The 24,354-nt window shown below is 37.2% G+C and overlaps 1 protein-coding gene across 3 annotated transcripts in view; it reads left to right on the forward strand.

Moving 5' to 3' along the window:
* The first annotated feature begins 689 nt into the window (after positions 1-689).
* Positions 690-24,354, forward strand: part of LOC124137118 (E3 ubiquitin-protein ligase rnf213-alpha-like) — a 175,197-nt gene continuing 151,532 nt past the window's right edge. For 2 of the 3 annotated variants that reach the window (XR_007218279.1, XM_048383674.1), the window contains exons 1-6: positions 690-805; positions 8,723-9,055; positions 15,892-16,889; positions 17,814-17,866; positions 18,751-18,906; positions 22,740-22,948. Coding sequence is in view for 2 of the 3 variants with exons in the window: in XM_048383674.1 (XP_048239631.1) it covers positions 8,740-9,055; positions 15,892-16,889; positions 17,814-17,866; positions 18,751-18,906; positions 22,740-22,948 (1,732 nt within the window). In the remaining variant the exon portion in view is untranslated. Of the gene's footprint in view, positions 806-1,842; positions 1,932-8,722; positions 9,056-15,891; positions 16,890-17,813; positions 17,867-18,750; positions 18,907-22,739; positions 22,949-24,354 lie in introns of those variants that run through there. The other variant, XM_048383675.1, reaches the window with a different exon arrangement.

Consider the following 24,354-nt stretch of genomic DNA (forward strand, 5'->3'; position numbering starts at 1 on the left):
GTTAACTAACTCTCTTGCCTCGGGAAGATGATAACGTACAAGATTACTTTTCTACCTTTCTTGGATCATTCCATTCTGATACTTAGGTAACATAGGGAAGACCAGTCAGTGCCTTCAGCCATTGTTTTAAGATGTGTGACAAATGGGACGTGTAACTAAAGGGAGGATAGTTTTGCATAGTTTTCGGCCTTTGCAAAAGGTTTTGAGCTGCTTAATGCACTCTCTAAAGGATCTCTTTAAAGTATGCACAAGTGGATCTTGCATTGTGCGCTTGATTTTTCAAAACCCCGGTTCTGCAGTTCTGCTGACAAATGTTCATATACTTAGTTTCTTGAAATTTCAAGATCGTATAGAAAAAAATTAAAAACAAAACAAATGGCCCTAAAAGGCTTCCGTATAAAATACACCATATCTATTTTTTAATTTGAGAAAAGAAAACAGATCCCGACAAGTGTCTGTATATCAGTCACTTTAGATAGGTAGAGCAAATGTGATTATGAACATGTCGAAAAATAACTATAGATACACTTCGAACGGCTTTCCAGGTTGCCACATTATTGCGTATGCTTTAATCATTTTGTTCGTGGGGACATAGTTGACTCGATTAGGCAGAAAACGAAAGTACGATTGTAGACATAGAAAACGAAAATAGGAATGTACTGAGGACCTAGTCTTTCGTGGAATGCTCCACAGTGAACATTCTCAGAACACGTCATGATGTCACCAACAGGAAAGTTAGATGTGGGTGTGTTAATATCGTATTCGCAATGAATCGTCGAGGAAAGAGCGGGAGCAATACATACAGGTACATGTTTTCTCTTCTTCTTGTCCATTTAACCACTGCTGTCCATATAACCACAGTTTTAGCGTGAAAACATCCGCCCACCTAACCCAAATTCGATATACTTATAGTGAGTGATGAGATATGAACGACAGGGGAAGGATGTGTTTGTCTGTGGGGAAGGGGTGTTTCTGAACTGCATCTATCCAAGCTCCACTCGATCTGTGCTCTAATTCGTTTCCAAGTTTTCATTTGACCCAAATTTAGAGCTCTCTGAGATTACCAATGCTTAATACTTTGCCAGGGAAATATTTACTGGGTGAACTTATCTGCAACCGTTGTTTTCTGTAACGCCAGTTACCTACATAAGGTAACTCGTTACAAGGTACAGATACATAGTCGGTATATACCTAATCCCATTTCTGTAACCGCGTAGCCTACATCATGTATTTATTTTGCTCTAGTACACAGTTCTGAGGGTATAGATTTTTTCTATGAATAACCCATAGAGTTTGAAATATGAGGGGGCATGTGAGGAGATGTATATACATGTAATTCCGTAACCACCAACAATGACAAGGACAAGCATGCAACAACAAAATAAAATGGATGTTTTTTCATTAAATGACGAACAAATGATTTGGTTTCAAAATTTGAAGACATGGTGGGATATTAAATAATCAATGTAGAATATAAGAATTATAAAGAAGTTCGGCCTGTTAGAACATGTAAAAAGATGAATGGTAACTTGTTTTGACCGGTTCTTTTCATGATTTCTTGAAAAACGTATTTTCGGTTTCTTTTTGTGAGGTATTATGACTCAAGAAAGTAAGAGTTACCTCCCATTGTGTCGTCTGCTCGCGAGTACAGGAAGTGAAGCACGGAACAGCGTTTATCTGTCATGTTATTTTGCATTTTTACTGATTCAGATTGTAGTGAAGATTTTTAGAATGCTAGGGTGATAAACAAGAGTAAATGACAATAACAAGTGAAATGTTATCGATTATGTTTTGCTCAATAGGTGGCGTAGTGAGCAATCGTACTTTCACTTTAGTCTTTAACCTTCCAAAAATAGTTTCCGGGAAATTTTACTGGGAACGATTGACACAGAACATCACCAACACTCATGGCATAGAATAGTGGGACGAAGGTACAACCTTGTAGTTAGTTTACACCAGGTTTGTTGATGTGTTATGCGTAATTGTTAATGTTAAAGTGTTGTCCATTGTTTTCAATTGGGTTTTATTTGCTTACTATGGTTGAATTGTCCCCCTTGATTATTTCATTTGTCATCTCAACTTTGCACTTTCGAAGCAAACAGATTTTCAAGCGTGTAATTCAAGCTCGGTCAATCATAGAAATGCAATTTAGTTTCATATGGCTAACTGACGAGAAACACTGATATATGTTCGAAGATAGACAAGGTTCTTGTCGAATCCTTCCTGAACCAAACTTGCTAAAGAAGGCCTATCAACAAAAATCAGTTGATAATCTTGTACACATGCATTACAGTTTAAACCGAACACCAATCCGCCATGTTTGTTTGATGCAACTAATAATGTATGTTGTATCTACTTTGGTAATTAAAGATTTCATTTACTTATGAACGCATTTAATTAGAGTTGTTGAGTTGGGTGCAAGGCCCCCAAACCCCCTGTTGTTTTTTAACGAGGCGACAAAAATGACGTCAGAAAAACATGGAAACCTTGTGCAAATCCCTTACCAAAATAGTGGAAGGTGTCCAGTATACCGCAAACTTGCCAATAATCTTATGGATATAATAATCCCAAGTCATTGAAAGTTTCAATGCCTAATTCTAAGTGTATTCTTTACATTATTGCAATTAAAAAACAGCCGTTGTTTTTGGATAAACAGCTGTTAAAAATGTGGTGCAGACTTGTTTCATATGACCAATAGTGCATGTGTCAATGCTGATCGGTTCCACATGGAATTAGGGGTCGTCTGCAGTATCTGGGTCCCCACTTTGGCAGTTTCCCCCCTATGGGAGCCGAGATTTTTACGATAGAAAGTGAAGCTGTATTCTCGTGGTTTCAACTTCGTGTTGTTTATGTGCGGTACATAAATTACTTAAGACCTCACATGTCTGATCATGTAACTTCCTTATTTGGACTCCTTACTAAATACTGCAGTCTACCCGGAATTAGTTTTATTCGTAACAAATATTGTTATAATTGCCCACAAACAGTCGAAGATGAGATGCATGTTCGTAGGTTGTGTACCTTGTATGAATATATTAGGATAGAACTTTCGGCTATATCTTTTGAGTACAGTACCACAAATATTTCAAACAGGTCACAATACCCTAAGGCCTGCTGGCTGAATTTATTTTGACACTTTACAACAAATACAAGTGATAGCTTATCGGGGCAAAATGCTGAGGAGACTGGGTTATACGTAGGACTGTATGCCATAATTTGTAATGTTTTTTAGCCAGATACATCGGGGAAACAATGCCCAGTGATGTCAGGGGTCATCAAGTGTGCATGATCTCCTCTCCATGATATATATGCATATATGCATATATATATTTTTTTTCGATTTGTTATTTTTTCATTATTATTCACAGAAGTGCAGTTTATTTGGTATTTAATTATTGATGTTGCACACATGAAATGTTGCAGGTCCGATCACTATTTATCTACCTTGAGACTTCTTTCACAATAAATCAATTAGATTTGTTATGACAAGGATGGATATGAGGCTTTACCAGATGTGTAGGGGGTTGAAGGGGGTTGTACCCCCTTCGAATGCGTGTGAACTGAACACACAAATTGTGAAAATAAATGCGCTTGTTGGGGTATTTTTGTTTATTTATTGTTTTCACATTTAAAGTTGCAGTTATACTTCTCACTGTAGCATGGAGTGAGGTGGATGAAGTAGTTTCATGTCAAATGTTTTGGCTACAGAAAACTATCATGGAATTTCCTCCTAAGCCACTTTCACACACTACACTTTGTCTGTAATGATTCAAAGCTGACTCGCCATGTAGCCATGCCTATACCTTTCTAGTCCCTTACTATGATCCACTTTATCCTTACAAATAAAATAAATTACCAGGCTGCCATCAGGACCCACGCTCTTTAAAAACTGCAAATCCTTTGACATGCAAATTTGCTGTAGGCCTTAAAAATAATCCTAAAGAAATCAACATACACTCCACTGGTGAGTAATGGCACATTTATTCAGGGATTCAGGGATATTCAGTTACTTTCCATCGTCAGCAATTAACATTATTGACAATAACAAGTCAGTTTTGGTAAATCTAAACATTATTTTACCTAAATAGTTTATGTAAGGTATTATCAATGACACAATTTTCATATCAATAATCGTTAATATTTCTTCCCATCAATGATGATTATCAATCTTTTTTACCAGCCCTAGTCCTTACAGTGTGTCTTCCCGCCCTTTTTTTGTCACAAAATCACCTAACAGGTTATTAAAACCCTGTCATTCATGTATACTGTATTCGACGTAATAAGCGCCCCGCTCTAATAAGCGCCCACAGCGATATTTGCTAATAAATTGGCAAGTGAACAATCCCAATTAGCACCCCTTCTGATTGATCAATGTACGCAAGACTTATTTATTCGTGTATAATACGCACTCGTGTGTTATATGCACCCTTAATTATTGGCAATTAAATTCTGGAAAAATATATCTGTCGTATATAAACAGTCAGATCGTCAGCATAACCACAAATTTTATCTTTCAACTCTGTTTTTTCCACCAAAATAATATTCTAATAAGAGCCCCTTATTTCTAATTTTGAGAGCGCCCTGGGCGCTTATTACGTCGAATACGGTACTCGTGAATTCTGATGCCTAAAAGATTCATACTGGCTTGAAAAGGCCTTGAATTTTAAGGTCCCTCTTGAAAAGCTTTGATATTTAGTATCAACCTTAAAAAACCTTAAAAAACCAAGCTTGAAAAGCCTTGAATTTGTACAATGTTTCATATACATGTACATATTATTAAAAGTTTAATTGTGATTTATCTCAGTGATAGATATGGGTTTAGATATGTTTTTTGCAAATATTTACATGTGCATTTGATTAGGTACCCCATTGACTGTAGATGTATGTCAGGGAATAATTCTTCTAAACTTAGGAACTTAACACATAAAGACTTATTACTTTTAAATGCACTGTGAGATTATTGGAATGCTGTTAAGATACACATTAACTGATTGTGGACAAACAAATCCTTTTCAAAACATACACATATCATACCATTATATGTAGTATAGATCAGTGTGGTACATAACTTATTCCTTCCATACAGTCGTAATATAGCTCCAAACAGTTCCGGGGGGTTGCAGTCAAACATGGACAATCATTTATATGACCCTTTCTTAGCTCAAAACAACAAAAGAAAATACTGTCAGTGTATCAATTCATTCATTACTTTCCTTGGGAAGTATTCTAAAGGTACACATTATCAGAGTACATACATACTTGATGTAAATTTCACCAATATACTGCAAGTCAGTCTAGTTTGAATACTTGTAACAACACACTGACATAGCAACTGTAAACAGATTAAGGCTATAAATGTGTTTTGAAAGAATGTTGAAAAAATTAGACAGTAGAAGGATTTGTCCTTTGAAAGGCATTTAGAAGTGATACAGATAAGGAAGATAATTTATGGATGTCAACTTCTTTATTATGAGGAACAAAACGTTTCAGAGTATATGCTTACTCCTTCATCAGGTGGAGGAATGCTATGAGGCAGAGAGCATATATATGTACATGTAAGGACAACAAATTAATAAGATAACAAAAGGTGGAAAATAACAAAGGGTAGAAACTAACAAGAGAAGCCAACAGGTGATTGTACAATTGATACATTATTAATGATATGATATGGTGCCTCAATATCCTGTTTGCATTGGAACTTTCTTGTGTTGTTCTTGCGTTGAACAAACTTGGGTCTATTTACATTGTTTATGTATTAATCCTACACCTGATATATGGTTTGTTATATTTTTATCAGGAAATTATACTGATCTAATCTTACTGTACCAGTTGATTTGATTATTTACACAGAACCCTTGACAAACATGAAAAGCTTGTCTTTGATAAAACTATGGTGCTAGAATACTCCTTCCCATGTTAGGAAGGCAAACATAAATTTTAAGACAAGTGAACTTATACTGATTTCAAACACTGTGTAGTTGTGTATCTACAGGGACCCATACATTATATTTTGGCTTACATGTGCACAAATTCAGCTACATAAAAAGGTCAATTGGTACACACAAAAATTAGCCCCCACACACTAACTAGCCCATAACACATTTTACTTGTCCTCTCCTCCTAACATAATGCTAAAACATTTATTTACAAGTAGACAAATTATCACATGCCCTCCTGTTAAAAGAGGAAGATCAACTTATAAGATAAGTATGACAATTAATACATTTCCTAGGCAAACCAGTTGATACTTGCTGATATTGTGATATGGTTATTAATATCAATTTTCCTAGAGAGAATTCATTATATTAGTAGAAAGTTTTTAAGTATCCACTTAAAGTTAAAGTACTGAAATCACACGCTTCTTAAACAGCTTTCTTAACAAACTTATTTTATTTGGGTGTGTGGCCACAGCGGTGCATGACAAATGTTTTCATTGGCTAATGTGTAGACCTGTTTGCCGTATTTATCTGCCTTGTGATTTCATGCCGCAATACTTATGCAGTTTCTGCTATCTGTTACATTGTTAAATGTGTACAACATTACTTTTGATCTTGATATCGTGAATTATTAAAATAACAATTAACTATCTGTAACTAGCTTTTTATCCCCTGCCACAAAGTAGGGCTGGGGATATAGGAATGGAGTTTGTCTGCCTGTCAAATTTCTCAAAACGTATTTTAGTCAGAGAAATAAAATTTTACACACTGATGTTACTGGTCATGATCTCAAATGTGTTCTGAAATAGGTCTCATAAGTTTATTATTTACAGAGTTATGGCCATTGCTCCATGTTTTGCAACTTAGTGCATAGTGTGTGAAATGGGGACATGTTTTTTTCAGAAACTATTGAAATAATTTGAAGAAAAGTTTGCATGCTCATCTAAGAGATTCTTGTCAAGACTGAAATCGAAACTTGGTCCCATAAATTATTTTTTTACAGAGTTATGTCCCTTGATCCATGTTATTTTACTTGATGCATAAGTCTGCAATGAGGACATGTTTTTTTTTCAGAAACTACTGAAATGATTTGAAGAAAAGTTTGCATGCTTATCTAAGAGATTCTTGTCAAGACTGAAATCGAAACTTGGTCCCATAAATTATTTTTTTACAGAGTTATGTCCCTTGATCCATGTTATTTTAATTGATGCATAAGTCTGCAATGAGGACATGTTTTCTCAGAAACTACTGAAGTTAGCTTATCTAAGATATACTTATCAAAACTGAGCTATGTTTTCAAAGAGAAGGGGCCTTTTGTGTGTATTAATTTCACATTTAGTCATTTTTTCTGATTGACATAAAGCAGCCCAAGTGCCTATGTATCTCTTCTTGAGGCTTTATAGGACTCTTTTTTTTTTATAGGACTCTATTATATAGTTTATATTCACTACTATGTGAAAAAATAAAATTCTAATGTGCCCTGTGGAAGGAGATAGTTATGACTAACATCCATTTTGGGTACTGTAAATCGCCTGCTGCCCTCAGTCTTATTGCACATAATGAATAGCTATCAGCGATTAATAAGTAGACACTACAGCAATCAGCATGTCCATCTTTTTTCCGTTTCTGGAGCAGAACTCTCAAACCGTTTAATATTTCTTGTTGAAACTTGCTATACAGATCAGTCTAATGGTGAACTTGTACCTTTTGATGATTTTGCATTTTTTTAAAAATATTTTTCACAAAGACAGGTTGTACTGCACTAAAAATGAGGCTAGTGCTTGATTCCATAGCTGAACTTCAAAACTATTAAATATTGTTTTGACGATACTTGCTATTCAGATCAGTCTAGCAGTAAACTGATACAATGATACCTATTGATGATTTGGGAAATTGTTTGTTTGTTGTTTAACACCGCACACAGCAATATTCCAGCTATATGACGGCGGTTTGTAAAATAATCAAGTCTAAACCAGATCAACATCATGAGCATCGAGTTGGGATTGATGACATGCATCAACCAAGTCAGTGAGCCTGTCCACCCAAATCCTGTTACGATGTGACATAGGTACTCAGCTGGCTGCAAGGATCTCTGCATATGACCGAGGCATATTTATATTGTTATTTTGGCTTGGATAAACACTGGCTCCTAATCAAATCAAGGTGGCAATTAGTAAATTATATAACTCAGCTGTAAGAAAAACTCGCTTCAATTTGTTTTCCGAGTTTGGCGTCACATGTGCGATAAAAATTATCAAACCCAGATCCGCACAGTGAAGCTGACAATGCAAGCGCTGCGCAGAGTATATTTGCTTTATTATTTCTTGCATGATTTAAAAAGACAAAGAACCATCAACATGCTGTCCCTTTCTGTCCCATAGATTTTTCAGGAAACTATTTTAATAAATTTTTTGTAAGAATTCAGAATGTTATGTCAACACAGTAACATTTAGCAGAAATAATATAATAAAACTTGTTGGAATGCATTATACTTTAACTAGTTCCACTTCTATTTGTTCATTATTGTTTTGCCTCACATGAGCTTACCTCCCATACACCCATGAAGATCTGGGTTAGAATAGTCTGATTTAGGCGCTGAATGGAGCTACATCATCCCTACAAACAAATAACACCCCATCCCCAAAGACCTTGGGTAACAGTGTCTTATTTCAGGACAAGTATAGATACGCCCGTACATAAAACCATTGCCATATTTAAATGATTTTAAATATGATATTCAATGTATATCAATGGAAATTCTGAGTTAGTACATGTTTTTGTTACAGACAATCACAACTGCAACATGAAGTGCTCAGGCAACAGTAAAGATGGGAGTCCTTGTGATTACACTTCAGAGAAGCCATTTAGATTTTGTCCACAATGTGGCGAGTCGCCATTGATAGAGATTCCTTGTCCTGGAAGAGATAATGAACCATGTGGAGAACCAATCACAGTTAAGTTCACGTTTTGCCCAGGGTGTGGATTGAAAATTGATCAGACTTTATTTACAAAACCAAGAAAGAAGTGTCCACAATGTGATGTAGATGTACCTGAAGGAAAGAAATTCTGCGCCGAGTGTGGTGCAAGAATCACATCTACAAATAGTGATTCTGACAAAGGTAAGCATGGCAAGTTCAGTTAACAGTTAATGGTGTACTGAAACTTGATTAGATGGCACAAATCTTCAGTTACTAAGTATGAAGTGACAACCAAGAAATAAGCATGTTGCTTTAATCATGATCAGTTAATTGAGATTGTTTATCATGATAATAAATGACTATGCAAACTCAATGTATGAGTGTAAAATCTACTAGTCATCCAGGACCACATGCCATGCTTTGATACTAACAAGCAAGGTAACAATTGGAGCTGTTTTGTTGTGTTCCAAAAGTGGATGAATTTGGGTTGATATCATTATCAACAGGTTATTGTCAAATTTAGCTGAATTTAGCACATCGTCAGTGAAAGCTTGTGTCTTGGGTCTTTGTTTGCTGTCACTGAATTAAAAAATCACCTGGGCAGTTGGATAGCCTAGTGGTTAAAGCTTTCACTCGTCACGCTGAAGACCCGGGTTTGATTCCCCGACATGGGTACAATGTGTGAAACCTTTTTCTGATGTCCCCTGCCGTGATATTGCTGGAATATTGCGAAAAGCAGTACAAAACCATACTCACTCGCTCACTAAAAAATCACATCCTAATTTACTGAACATTTCAATATTATATCATAAGTTGTAGCAGTATCACGAGGGGTACACATAGTTTTACGTGTCTCGCGTGGGTCACAGTTGGCTAGCCTGCGGTTAATATTCTTCGGCATCCCTTATTGGATCGCTGGCATTGTGCCTGTAGAGCCTGGGCAGCATTGATGATATGATGATCCTGGTGTCGGGAAGCTGGAGTCGTATCCGAAGGATTTAGGCCGCCATGTCAAGGTAGAGTTGGCTGCCCTTGACCAAGCACAGGTTGTTGGAGCCTAGGTGAATGACAAGGGCCCTGGGGCTGCGCCATGTGTCGCCTTGAACTGTGCATCAAGAATGGTGTCCAGTTCCTTCAACCTCATTCCCCTTTGTGCCCTTCAGAAGCAAGTACTGCCGTGCCCTGGCCATGTAGCTGGAGCCCACCATCCAAACTGTAAATGATAAGAAGTGTAGTAAGTACCATATTAAATTTGTTGGTGAGCGTATGTAAGCATTGTAGCAATCTGACTTCCACCTGCCATATTGCTGTATGAGGTGTTCCGGCACCCCGTTCATGGCTGCTGATGTGGCTGCCCCAATGCGGAAGGAGTGAGAAGAATAGCAAGCAGTGTTTATATTGTTTTCGGCCTCCTTCGTGGCACCCAAACGTTATTCTTCAACACCTGGTCTCTGGCGATTACAAACTACAGACAGAAAAGGACTTCGAGACAGTCTTTTTGGTGGCTTTGGCCACTGCTGCACGGGTTAATGAAATTCATGCTTTGAATGTCACTAGGGTCCAGGTTGACAGATCCGGAAGTGGCAAAGCGTTCCTGGGGCTTCGTTGAGATTTCATGGCAAAGAACTAACTTCCCGGCCTACCAGACCGGCTATTTACGATTCCCCCTCTCTCTGCTATTTTGGGATCGAACAACCATGAAAACCTCTCCTTGTGCCCAGTTCGATGGTTCGAATATATCTCGATGCATCTCGCCTCTACAGACATTCCCATAAGAGAGTTTCATCCCATTGTCAACCACGTCTACATCGGAAATTTCTCGTCCGACCCTATCTTTCTGGCTCAACTCCATCATTCTGCGAGTGTTAACTTTCACCAGGCTGCACCCACCTACAACATCCAATCCTTACGAGACTCATGCGGTTGTTTCTACCATGGCCCTCCACAGTAACTGCACCCATTCAATCATCATGGGAGGGTGCTTTTGGAAGTCCGATAGTGTTTTCGTGTCTCACTCCCTTCGCAACATTTTAGTCACAGACATACAAGAGCTCAACAAGTTCGGCCATAAAATTTCTGAGTCCCGTGATGGGATTCGAACCACGTACCTACTGATTAGAGGTCAGACAAGGTAAGGATATCATCTGCGGGATGACTCCACGCCCTGCTACATACTCCCCCGTCAACAGAAGGCACGTCCCAGGCCGCATAGTAGGGTACTGAGGCTTATTTTGCTCAAATTTAATATGAATGTGCTCAGCCCCACGTTGGGCGCCAATGTAGCGGCCATAAAATTTCCGAGTCCCGCAGATTGGATTCGAACCACGGACCTTCTGATCAGAGGTCGGACGCCTTGTCCACATGACCAAAGAGGTTAACCCCGTCAGCAAGCTGACAAGGTAACTTGTCATCTGTGGGATGACTCCACGCCCTGCCACATTGGCACAACAACTGTCTCACCCAAGTTCACGCAGTTAATAAACTTCTTTAATTTTTAATACTTGCGGATTCCAATTGTATATAATTTTTTTATTTGAAGTTTACACGATATACTGCTTTTCCATTGGACGAGAGATCGGTCACATGACCGCGAAATTGACGTTCATAAGTGTATGAACGACACAATTTGACGTTCATAAGTTTTTCACGAGACCGTGTTCTTGAAATGACGTAAACACTGACGGACTACTTCCACATTCCTGGGGAAACCCCTGGGAATTCCCTAGCACGAAAACATGCATAAGCGTTCTTTCTGATCATTTAGAACCTTTATTCTTGGTCTCAGCGTTTCAGTATACTTTGAGAAATGTCAAAGAGCGTGACTGCATGATTGTTCACGAATATCCTCGCTACGGCCCATCCTAATGAACAAACGAAGAAATGCACATCTAAACTATCGTAGTATCGAATCGATCCGTGCCTATGCTGACATTGACCGCCTCCAGCAATCTATGAATTTACCTTTGTGTCTGTTTGAGGCATCTTTATTCACCTTTCAATGATCGGCCAGTTGATCAATGATGACTAACACATGTAACCGCCAAAGGTTCATCAACAACTTCGGAAATCTCTCCCGTCACGTTTATCGTGTCGGCCATTTTGACGTCTTGTACTTGATGTAAATGTATTACGACGCGCTGTCATTGTGACTGACTTACTGAGGTAGTTCTTTACAGACCTTTCTCATCTAATGAGGATATGATTTGAACACATGTGCTGCGTAAGATGTTTCTGGGGAGCAAGTTGTGCATCAATACGCCCATATCACCTCTCTTTTTGAGGAACTATTTTACTCCGCGATATAGCTGGTTGTTGTATGGCTGTCAGTGTAAACATGAAGTCACACATACTAAATAAAATTGTGTTTAGATCTAGGCCTACATCTTTTGAGGTAAGAAATTGTGATAAAAAAATTATAAGAATTGACCTTCACTTTGTGTGAGTTCATTGGAGTATGAACCTTCATAGAGTGAGGGCCAAACATTGTATAAACGTCGTCGCAAGCTCCGACGTTCATACAGTTTGGCCCTCACTCTATGAAGGTTCATACTCCAATGAACTCACACAAAGTGAAGGTCAATTCGTAAATATACAGAATAAATCATTGAACATTTACGTTGTATTATGTGTTTTTGGATGTTTGATTTTTCCCAGATAGAGGGTGCATTAGCTTGTCTATAGAGACCTTAATTTACGAAGTGACCATTTGGTGTGGTTGATCATATACATTCAGTCACAATCGTACAAGAGCTCGACAAGTTCGGCTGGTGTTGGCACAACAACTGTCATGCCCCAGTTCACACAGAACATAAACTGTTATACTATGTAATCCTTGTGGGTTACAATTGTATATACAGAATAAATCATTAAACATTTACATGGTGTTACATGTTGTTTTTATTGTTCGGGTTTCCCAGATTGAGTCCCTTTTGGAGGGTGGATTATCTCGTCTGTAGAGACTTTTTAGTCTTAATTTATGAAGACACCATGCAGTACAGCCGATCCCCCCAAAAAAAGAAGGAAAAAAAGAAGAAAGATCAGTGTCCCAAACCTTTATTCCGCTCACCTCTGCCTCAGGTATCTGTGATGTATGGTTTTGGTTCGAAGGTCCATTGCTATGGAATATTGTCAATCGTTTCTCTTCTCGTTTTGGTTCGCTTCATACACTCAATTGTGTTTGACAACCATGATGAAGCGTGAAAAGAGTTACCAAACCTAGCACACTCTATGGTCAGTGGGAGATAGTTGCTGTGTTTTGTTTGAAGAATCGATGCCTTTCCAGAATCGATTTTAAGTCGTTTTCACTTATGCGTTTACAGTACGCTGTTGTTCTACATGTACATACGAGAAAAAACGTTTGGCATGTACAACCGATCTCATGTTGTTTCGTTTGAGTAATTTATCAGGATCGTTAACACTGTTTGATTGTGTGTTTTTTCCTGCTCACAAGTTCATGTCTTTTAGACGTTAGACAGTTTTCAAAATTCTAAAACAAATTCAAAATTACACTGTCTCGAGCCAGCTTCCTCGTGCATATCTGTCGGTTGTATTCCATACAGGCTAGGGTATCTGCGGCTCACCATTCAACCATGGGATAAAATGCAAAGTGTGAGATAGGATAAGTTTAAAAAATATTGAAATTTTAGTATAAATTGTATATTTATATACTTATCCTATCTCACATGCGATAGGCCCACCCAACCATCCCCTCCTCTCATTTACCCTAGCCTTATAAGCTCTGCGAAAGAGAATGAATTGGTAGAGGCGCACACGTTGTCAGTTCAAGTAGGCACGGCGTGCACGAGAGGCACGTAATTGACTTAGCTTTTGGACATAACCATGGAGATGCAGGGGGGCTTGGGGGGCTATTTTTATTTTCAGAAGCTGGAAACATGATTCAATCACGTTCCCACATAGGATAGAAGAAGAAAGGAGAAATGCAAAGTGTGAGATAAATATAAATATACAATTTATACTAAAATTTTGAATACTATAGTGGCAGTAGGTTTATCATCCAATTTACGTATACAGAAGATATTATGACAGTTCTGGGACAGGGGTCCGAGGTCATTCTGACTGGCAAGTTTTCATTATCATGTTGCTTGATCATGCCATCAGTGTCAAGGGATTTTATATTCCGATGTTTACAGGGGTCATACTAGAATCAATCATATGTTTAATTCCATGCTTACATCAGAATTTGGCTTCATCACCCTTTGACATCCATAGGAGGTGATGTGTTAACGTCATTCATTCCGAGTGTATTGCTGACATGGTTTCAATGCTGGTTTCAGCCTAGTTCGTACACTTTCAAGGTGTAAAGCTTGTTTTTAGTTACATGACAATGACAATTGTGGGAGGGATACAGCTAAGTACCAGATCCTAAAGCCATGATGTTGGAGACAATGCTGGGCGACTCAGGTTTCTAGTACAGTTGAGAGTCAGTACGGTGTCTCGGGACCTTGTAAAAGATTTCAGTTCATTGAATTATTTATAAACTCATCTTTGAACTTTATGTACTTGTGTGATCCTTCTGCTTTTCTCTAATTCTTATGTTCATATTAAACTTAGTTGATCATTGTAATATTTTTTCACTAAACCTCATCGTTAAGCTCTGGTATCTATTTTGTCACATTTTGTGACTAGTGGCAGCATCTATATATTTAAGTAGTTTGTCCACTGGTAATTATTGACCAATCTTTCACTGTTCTGTTTAAAGAATAATGATAGAGTGACTTGAGTAGGCTGGTTTTAGCAATATTCCAGGAATTTCATGTCCTGGAACATGAAAAATAGGCCTCATACATTGCACCCATGTGTGGAAGGAAACTAGGGCCTTCAACATGTTCAAGTTGAGAAAGTAAACACTTTAACCGTTGATACTGTTGCTCAAAACCCAATTGGTCCACAGGTCTTTTTCAGACTAGTGGTTTTTGTAAAATATCTCATTTTAGAAGGCTTTCACATGAAGGCATCTCAGTGATGTTTCTTAGTTACTAATGGTTTGAATTTATCGAAACTTTTCTGCTTTGCAGTTTCTCTGTCATTCTTCAAAATATATTGAATCACAAAATTTGTGTTTGATAGGAATTTACCATTTCTTAAGTGCAAGTGATTAATTTTATTGCTTTTTTTCGGATTTGTTAAAAATGTATTCATTATCTAAATAATAAACAACACATGTAATTATCAGATTGCGAAATCAGTATAAAAACACTTATTTCAAATTCAATATTCAGAGCTCCAATTAACTTTTTGAGCAATTGAGTTTTTACTCGAAGGTTTCTATTTTAATTGGGTTATTACATTTTTCATTGGGTAACCAATATTTTTTTCACTCAACTATTCATCACTCCCTTTGGTTTTTAAAAAAATGAGTAGGCATTTTGAGATTTAAAAAGAAATTGAATAATGTTTTAGATGTTATATAACGGTTCTAAACATAGGCTTGACTGGGAAAGTAAATTTGCTCGTAATTGTGTTTCTGAAATTAGCTCCGTTGTACACATGCTGAAAAAGCTTCAATGGGTATTTACACATGCTGTTTTCAAACAATAGAGTTTTCCATTTAATGCATGCATTTCTGTACTCAAGTTAATTGAAAGTATTTGGGTTTTGAATTGTTTTGGGGCGTATTTTACACAAGTATGCAGCTTATCTGTAGCCCTGAATATTTAAAGTCATTTGGAAACACCAAGCATCATAATGTGATCATAAATGCAAACAATCATTGTCCAGCTAGTCCACAAGATTACAACTAGCAAAAAACAGACCATGAAATATTGACTGGTTATATGACTTTGAGTGGCTGTGTTATGTTCTTTTTTAATGTCATTAAATGACATTTACAGGCGAAAGTTAGTAATGTTTGGGGGATTAGTAATTTTTGGTTCTGCCAGTCCCTATGACAAGCCTATCAATGATCCCCACCAGAAACACTGGTATACACAAGCATGAGCTAATCCTTGAGATAAGTTACATAACCATTGGGACTATTTCAGAAAAAAGAAACTGATATCTGTTAATTTTGTTCACAGATGAAAACAAGAACAAGAAGACAACACAACAGGATGAAGCTGATATAAATGCTAATGCCAGTGGAGTAGCAGAGCCATTTAAAGTGAGCTATCCCCCTGTTGGAATACAGGAGACATCTCTTACATCTGAGCCCAAACAACATCAGCAGCCCGCTGATATTGCTCCTTCAAATCCTGCGTCAATTGTGTCAACTGTGATACCTGAGCCCAAACAACATCAGCAGCCCACTGATACTGTTCCTTCAAATCCTGCGTCCAATGTGTCAACTGTGACACGTGAGTCGAAACAACATCAGCAGCCCACTGATAGAGTTCCAACAAACACTGCATCCAATGTGTCCTATGTAACTATTGTGCAAGCTGAGACTTCTCCCAACATGAAGAGAAGCATATCTCCTGAACTGATGACTGATCCAAAAAAAACACGATCCACATCAAACCTCTCAAATGATGCTGGAAGTGTTTCATACAATTTGTCCACAACTGCTACTACCACATCAGCTGACACAACTAAGACTGCTGATAAAACAGCTGCGGCCACTGCAATTGTTGCTAGTGATATTGCAACTATGAATGTGATTCCAAATGAGCTTGTTGCTACTGATCCTGACAGTAGCCACGGTGAAGGTCATTTAAGGGATGGTCGAAATTCACAAAGCAACATTTCTGGGGTTGATGATAGCTCTGGAAATAATATTGCTGACAGAGTCAAGAAAGGGAGGAATGTGATCAGCAATCAAGCAGAAATAGAAGGTCTTTCAAACACAAATAATTCAAACAGCAAAACACTGGTTGGATCAAAGGCCACATATTCAACTACAGATCCCCTGTCAAGAAACACACCTAAGGAAGTAGAAGACACTGCAGATTCTTCAAATGCAAAATCTTTTGAAAATAAGGGAGGCCAGATTCAGTCAAACAATGAGGATAAAAAACCACAAACATATAGTAGTGTTGCTGCAAAGTCAACAACCAATAAGAATGCCTCACAGAACAAGGTAAAGAAAGGAAAAAAACTCAACTAGACAATTCATTGAAACCTTCAACATTAACACTATAATTTTAGAGTTTTGAATATAATTGATCAATTATGATCAATGAATTAGGTCTATGAATAATAAAACAGGAACACACTTTTCACCTTACGGACACAATCTATTATTAGATTTTCATCCATTTTATTTTTTAAATTGAGGTGAGCGGCTTTTTATGACATGCAGGTTCAGACATGAATTGTATTTTTACAAGGCATCTGCACATTAACTGCCAAAGAATGTCATTCAGGACAAATGTTTGGTAGGACTATGCATTTTTTGTATCACATTAAGTGAAGACACACTTACCAGTAACTTGTTTCTTCATCTGTAGATGTACAATAAATGACGTGAGATGGGTGTTTTAAGTGAGGCATGCAGAGGTGAAAATGTAACAGAACTTAATATGGTCTAACGTATTGGTCACTACCTTTAGTAAAAAAATGCTTGTAAGTCAGAAATCATCATCAAGACAGACACTTTATCTCTGATGTCTCAATTTAGGTAATTATTATTGAAAGTTTGGACACACCACTCACAAGTTTCAGTGATTGATGAAATCCAAATTGGTTCCCAACACTAATTTCCAGCAGCCAATGTCAGGAAGGGCTTCTTCAAGCTGTTTTTTTTATACAACTGTACAACCTTCTTTCATAAAAAGTTTTCTAAAGCGACTGGAGGCAGTTTTACTCTTAAGTAATGTCAGATAAATTTAGACAATGATAAATAAAGAATCAGCCTTGCTAGTAAATGAAATTGGACTCATCTATTTTGAAAATGTGAATATTGATCATGACAGTGACACTGAATGCACGTCACTACTGATAATATGTGATGGGCAATACTATTTTAGCAATAATTAACAAGGTGTTATTTTTATTTGTACAGAAAGGTGGAAAGGGTGCAGGTAAAGAAGCGGTAAAGGGAAAGCCAAATGCAAGGTAATGAAATATCTTAGATTTACTTTTTTATCTTTTTTTTTTGACATGAATACATTTCCATGTTTCCTTTCTCTTCATTCAAATTCCTGTGAAGAGTAAGAAAAAGAGTATGTAAAAGGTTCATATGTATTCAGATAAAAAGCACATGAATCCATAAGTTAAACAGCAGATATTATTTTTTAACAATTGTTAAGTTTTTAAAGGTCATTACCATTGTAGTGTTCAATTATTGTTATCATATAAAACAATTATAGCAATGAGAACTTTCATTACAATATACTCATAAAACATGTAGTCCTCCAGAACTGCGGCTAACTTTTTGTTTTTATTTGAAAAATACATTCATACATCTTCAAAATCATACAATTCATTTGATCAACTTTATAAGATGTCATTGTTTTTAGATTAAATGGTTTGCTATAACTGATATTTTGCTATACATGGACATGCCTCTTATTTCATCCTAGTTAATCCGTTCTTTACATTACAAGTCAACATTAATATGTTCCAGACTTTGTTGCATGTTATATATATGTACACTTTTCCGTTTGTTGTTGTTGTTTTGGGTTTTTTTGGGGGGGAGGGGGAGGGCGGCTTTAGTAATAATTTGAATGAGCTAGACCTTGGCAAGGTTCTGTTTGCAGTCGTCGAACAATTGAATCCATACATAAATTGTGTTGAATGACCTTGACCTTGGAATAAGTTTTTTGTTGAAGAGTTCAACATTCTTTGAACAAAACGGGAGATTAATTATCGCTGGACAACTGTCAAACTGGTGTATGACAATTATTTCAATTTAACAGGTGAGAAATCTCCTTTTAAACCAATATGCATTTAAGGAATTTCCGAAATCCTTTTACGTTGTGAATTTTATCTAATTTTAGAAAATCAGCAAGGGAAAGTGATGTTGAGGTTGTTTTCCATGCTCTCATATCAGAGGAAATGAAGCTTGATAGAAAAGAAGAGGATGTGTACATACGATTCGGACCTCCAAGTCTAGGTGGATTTGAGAACAGTGTTTGGAAAATGGACTATTTCAGGTACATTAAAAAAATTCATGTTTAGAATTCAGATTTATGTTTACATGATATTCTCAATCAATAATGGGAAAGTTGTTTTCAGTATGGGTTCAATAAACAACTTTACTTAAGATAATATTCATAATTTCCATAACTGGTGTCATTCATTAATCGCCAATCCTGAATACTGAGACTTTAACACAAGTGAAAGTAAACATAAAAATCCATGTAAGTCACAAAATATAGTCAGCTAATTTGTTTGAGGAGTCAAATGTGTGATCTAGTAAGTCAGTGACCTTGAAATTACCGATTTCTTAATCCCAGACATACACTGGGATCGGCAAATGTATATGTTATGATCGGTTGTTAGAAGAAAGATAAGCTTTGAAAAATGACTGCCAGAGATAGAACCCAAACCTAGTGCCTCAACACACCCAAAACATTGCATGTTCAACATGCAAATCCTATATGCACATGGGCAGGGGTTCATTCTTGTGAAAGGTCATCAAACCATTTATAGTATTGTTGATTTTCATTTTCTACAGTAACATGTAACCTTTGCATTTATCCAGTATTTGTGATCAGATTGGTAATGCATTGTCTACAACGTGGTGAACACCTTAGGGCTATTGGCATGCTTCAAACTGGTAGACCTCACAGAGAGGTAGCCAATATGTTAATGTGTCTCAGTCTGTGATTTGCTGACATCAGAAAAGGTTTTACAGATACATAATGTTAATCATTAATGATTGGCCGAGCACAGGGTGCTGTTACTGGGGATGTCAGGGTTTTGGAGATTGTATTTCCCTTCTATCCCAGCAACTGATTCTCACCACACCTTGTCTCAGATGATGTAGCTCATTCAAATCAGAAGTCAGGTTTCTTGTTCAATTCCATTTATTGTAGAATGTAGGATGAGCATTACACATATGTATTTCTGTTGCCATATATTCACAACACATATCTAAATGATGCACTGAAGAGCCCAGTAATACTTCAAATCAGCTCTTGACTTTTAGTAGTCCAACTTCCAAAATACAGAGACAGAACACTTTCTGGTCTGTGGGGAGACTCAAGCTTCCGCTCCCTTCTCTGAGCTAACTAAATACTATCATCATAATTTTTAGCTCCTCCCACTGAAATTAGTCTTAACTCTTTGTCTCTTTGTTTCATTAGTAACAGAACTGTAATGAGTCATAACTCTGAGTCTTTTTGTCTCTTTGTTACAACAAGATTTTCTCAACTTCTGGATGAGATTCAAACAATACTACCAAATTTCTTCTGACTAACACACTCCTATTACTTGTCTGGTCACTTTTGCACACAAAGAAAATCAAGAATATGGCTGACTGGCTGGCGCCAGAAGATATTAAAAGTGCTCTCAGGTACATATCAGGTAACACACCATGATATTGCTGGAATATTGCTAAAAGTGGCGTAAAACCAAACTCACTCACTCATTAGCTAACTACTATCCAACACATGATATCCATACATATTTCAAATAAAGAAATCCCATCCGAATTTCCGAACCTCAGAATTTCATAAAATGTTTGTATTTAAAGTGCATACCAAAATACCCTGAAAATGATGTGCCTGAGGTCACAACACATGTCAAGGATTGGTTGATCAGAAACAAGACTTTCAGAAACTGAGCACAGACAGCTAATCAAATCGTTGTTCAGTTGTGCCAGGCCAACAGAGTTCAAATTACTGACCGGACTACATTGTATGAGAAAACACTTGTATGCAGTTCATCTGCATGCTCCAGTCCCTGCTGTATTCCTCAGGCCCCCCAAAATTAGAATTCTGCAACCAAATTTGGATAACGTTGCACACAATTCTACAAACGTTTTAGCTAAGTTTTTGTGAGTTTTGTTGTTTTGCACCTGTCTGACTTGTTGCAGGCATTTGTTTGATAAACATATTCATGACTAGCCTTTAGAATAGCTTATTGAAGTGAATCTGGAGATAACTAGTGTAAACATACAGACATGCACTTTCAGTAAGCTATTATACAAAAGTCAACTTCAAAGCAAAATCAATATCAATTTACTCGTTTAAGAGCAGCTTTCAACCCACATGTTGCACAAAATGTGATTTTTCTGCAAGGTATTCCACAACCACAGAGGAATCATGGCTATGCCATTTGTGACTATATCTCCGTTTCCCATCACTCGATGAGAGAAACATAATATTTCATGAGACACATGCAATATCCTTTTTATTATATACCGTATTCGACGTAATAAGCGCCCAGGGCGCTCTCAAAATTAGAAATAGGGGGCTCTTATTAGAATGTTATTTTGGTGAAAAAAACAGAGTTGAAAGATAAATTTCATGGTTGATGCTGACAGCCTGAAATGTTTATGTACGACAGATATATTTTTCCAGAATTAAATGCCCATAATTATTGGTGCATATAACACACGAGTGGGTTTTATACGCGAATAAATAAGTCTTGTGTACATTGATCAATCGGAAGGGGAGCTAATTGGGATTGTTCACTAGCCAATATCTTAGCAAATGTCGACGTGGGCGCTTAATAGAGCGGGGCGCTTATAACGTCGAATACGGTACCTTTTTTTTTTTAGTTGTCTACAAGAAAATTAAAATATTTCATTACAAATGTAAAACCTTTAAACGTAGATTATCCCTACCTAAAACACAGTGTCCTTTCACCACCCATTGTAATTACGACTAAAATAGTAGTTCCTTTTCTTTAAAATCCTAAAAAATATAAACAAGGTGACAAAAAATATTTGATGTCACTCAAATTCTTTACCATACAATTGGATATGATTACATAAAAAATCAACTTCATCCTAAAATATTCTTGAAATCTACGAAACTGTTGTTGGTAGTGAAAGCGAACAGTCTCGATGAGTTAAATGAGAAATTTACAGTTTACAACGAAACATTTTCAAGAAAATAACAAATGGCAAGAAGCTATAATATCTCCATTAATGACTGTTCGTCATTATTTTGCCCTGTCAATGTAGAACTAAAATTAATATGAGTTCAACAGTTTGTGTATGGGCTAGACACTAACGATAAAGGGGTGATATTTTGCATTCAGTTAACTCTTGTAAGACAATAGTTCCATCAAAGTGATATGTTGATTGCAGTCAAATATCAAGTGTTAACTTCACTGCAGTGAAATAACAAGTGTTATGTTCACTGCAATGAAAATATCACTTTTCTCAACTTCAGAAAGCTCAGTCTTTCACACTAGAGTATATAATAATGCGTAGACTGATCCCCATGACCACTTGTTATGCCACCGCAAAAAAAATCAACACATTCTAACCAGATACCAATGATGTTTAATTTCATAGTAACTGATGGAAATGCCAATGGTCTCTAAATGACAGTGTTAAGAAATTGGAAAGTCAAAAGAAAAATAATGTCTGGATCTGAAAGTAGATGATGTTGGTAACGTCATGCAGAACTTGCATGTTTGTAAGACATGCACAGATATACGGTATTGTAATTTATCAAATTTGCAGAAGGAATTGCTGACTTAGCCATGAAGTTGAGAACTTAGATTGTCAGTACAGATTCCTTTTTACCTTGTCTGAAGATTATTTCCTGAAATCAATAAATTTCCACACTATTTCCTCAATAAATATTTGCATTACCACAGGAGTGGTTAAATAGAAAGCAAAGTGAAAACAACTGAAAGTGATTGGTGACATGTCATGCACAAGATTATGACTTCAGACTTGACTTATTTCATAAAACCAAATGAATTGCAAATCTAGTATGTGACAGATTATGTATTACAATTCCCACATATGTAGCTGCATGTTGCTTATATATATAGCTATCAATGTTTGATATTATATTTCCAGAGAAGCAATGGATGGCGTTCATGAGTATATTGCTCACATACCCATGTCCAGAGATCAGCGAAACAAGACATTCAAATACAAATATATCATACAAACCAGTCCAGGTGATGTTAGGTGGGAAGAACCATACTACAGGAAGAAAGCCTACCATGGAAGCGCCATGGTAAATCGTCAGTTTGATTTGCCAAGTACATGGAAACAGATGCAAGGTAACCAAATCTGTTTGTTCCTTTATATGCACTTGGTACACTGTATCTCATAACTACAAACACAATAGTTGATATGAAGGATTTCTTTTTTCTGATTGGATTTTTGAACTGCTTTGAACATGTTGGGTAAGGTTATTTCTGCCATTTAATGTTCATGATAAAAGGGATGCAGCTTAATGTGTTTGCTAAATTTAAAGTCTACTGCAATTGGTTGTCTCAACCACTCGCTTATTACAGATAAAATAGACTTCATACCTCATATGCCCTCCGTAGATCCCTTGGCAATTTTTCTGACATATGATTGCAAGACATTTAAGGTCAAGGTCACTTGATATGAACTTGACATTTAAAAGGTTTTGCACATGATAATTTGAGTATCTAAGGTCGGAGTATGACTAAACTTAGTATTTCTAGGGCGGTGTCTATGCATAAGGTCAAGGTTCCTCGAGGTCACATTTTGGATGAATTCATGAAAAATCAAAGCACTTTCCAATCATTTATGACAGATTCTAAGTCACTTACTCAGCACATGATCTCTAGGTAGGGGTTGTATTTGAGAAGATTCTCAATCACCTCCAATGAAGGTTAAGGTCACTAAAAAGCATAATGTCCAAACATGGAATATTTTGATTCATGATAATACAATGCATGTTTTAGTCTGTTCTCAGTCGTACAAATGGGTATTCTCATACCCTCACGTCTAGTCGCACGTTTAAAAGGAAGCCAGAAGCTGAAATGTAAACATTAAACTTGTTTCCGTCCGTTTGCGCACGCACCTCCCTATGACATGTCACAAATCTCCCAGAGCGCCTCTGAGCTAGTCGCTTGAGAAAGTCTTTCACGGTAGACTGCTAGTTTGTATTCTACTAGTACTTATCGCTTGTCTACAGTTGTTGTTCTAATACAGTAATAATAAATATGTCTTCCCTGTAGACTCCTGGAATGTAATCCTTGGTAATCCATTGATTGTGTTCAACACTTTCACTGTTAGACTTGATTATACACGTGGCAACATGTCGGGCATTGGTGCCTGGTGTCAAAGAAAACTGTCTAAAGTAGACCCTCACAAGTATTGTCCTTCCTGCATCAATAAAGACGGGTTTTCAACGTGTTCGTGGGATAAACGTGAAGAATGTGAGCACTTTATAAACTTTAACTTGTATCTTCGTGCGTTGGCGAAGCAGACTGCTGACCAGCGCTACAAGCAGAGAAGGTCATCGGGTGGGACGCGGTGGTGATGAGGACTAGGAGGGTTCTACCAACGATGATAGGGACGTTGTGCGGGACGACAGTGGACAGCGTCATAGTGAAGATAATGACAGAACACTGCCCTCGTCTCACTTTCATATCGACCCGGCTTTGATAGCCCAGATCCCGGCGGTGGTCCTCGCCTTGACGGCGTCGAC

Source organism: Haliotis rufescens, unplaced genomic scaffold (genome assembly GCF_023055435.1).
Source record: "Haliotis rufescens isolate VD_foot unplaced genomic scaffold, xgHalRufe1.0.p SCAF_5, whole genome shotgun sequence".
Taxonomy (NCBI): Eukaryota; Metazoa; Mollusca; class Gastropoda; order Lepetellida; family Haliotidae; genus Haliotis; species Haliotis rufescens.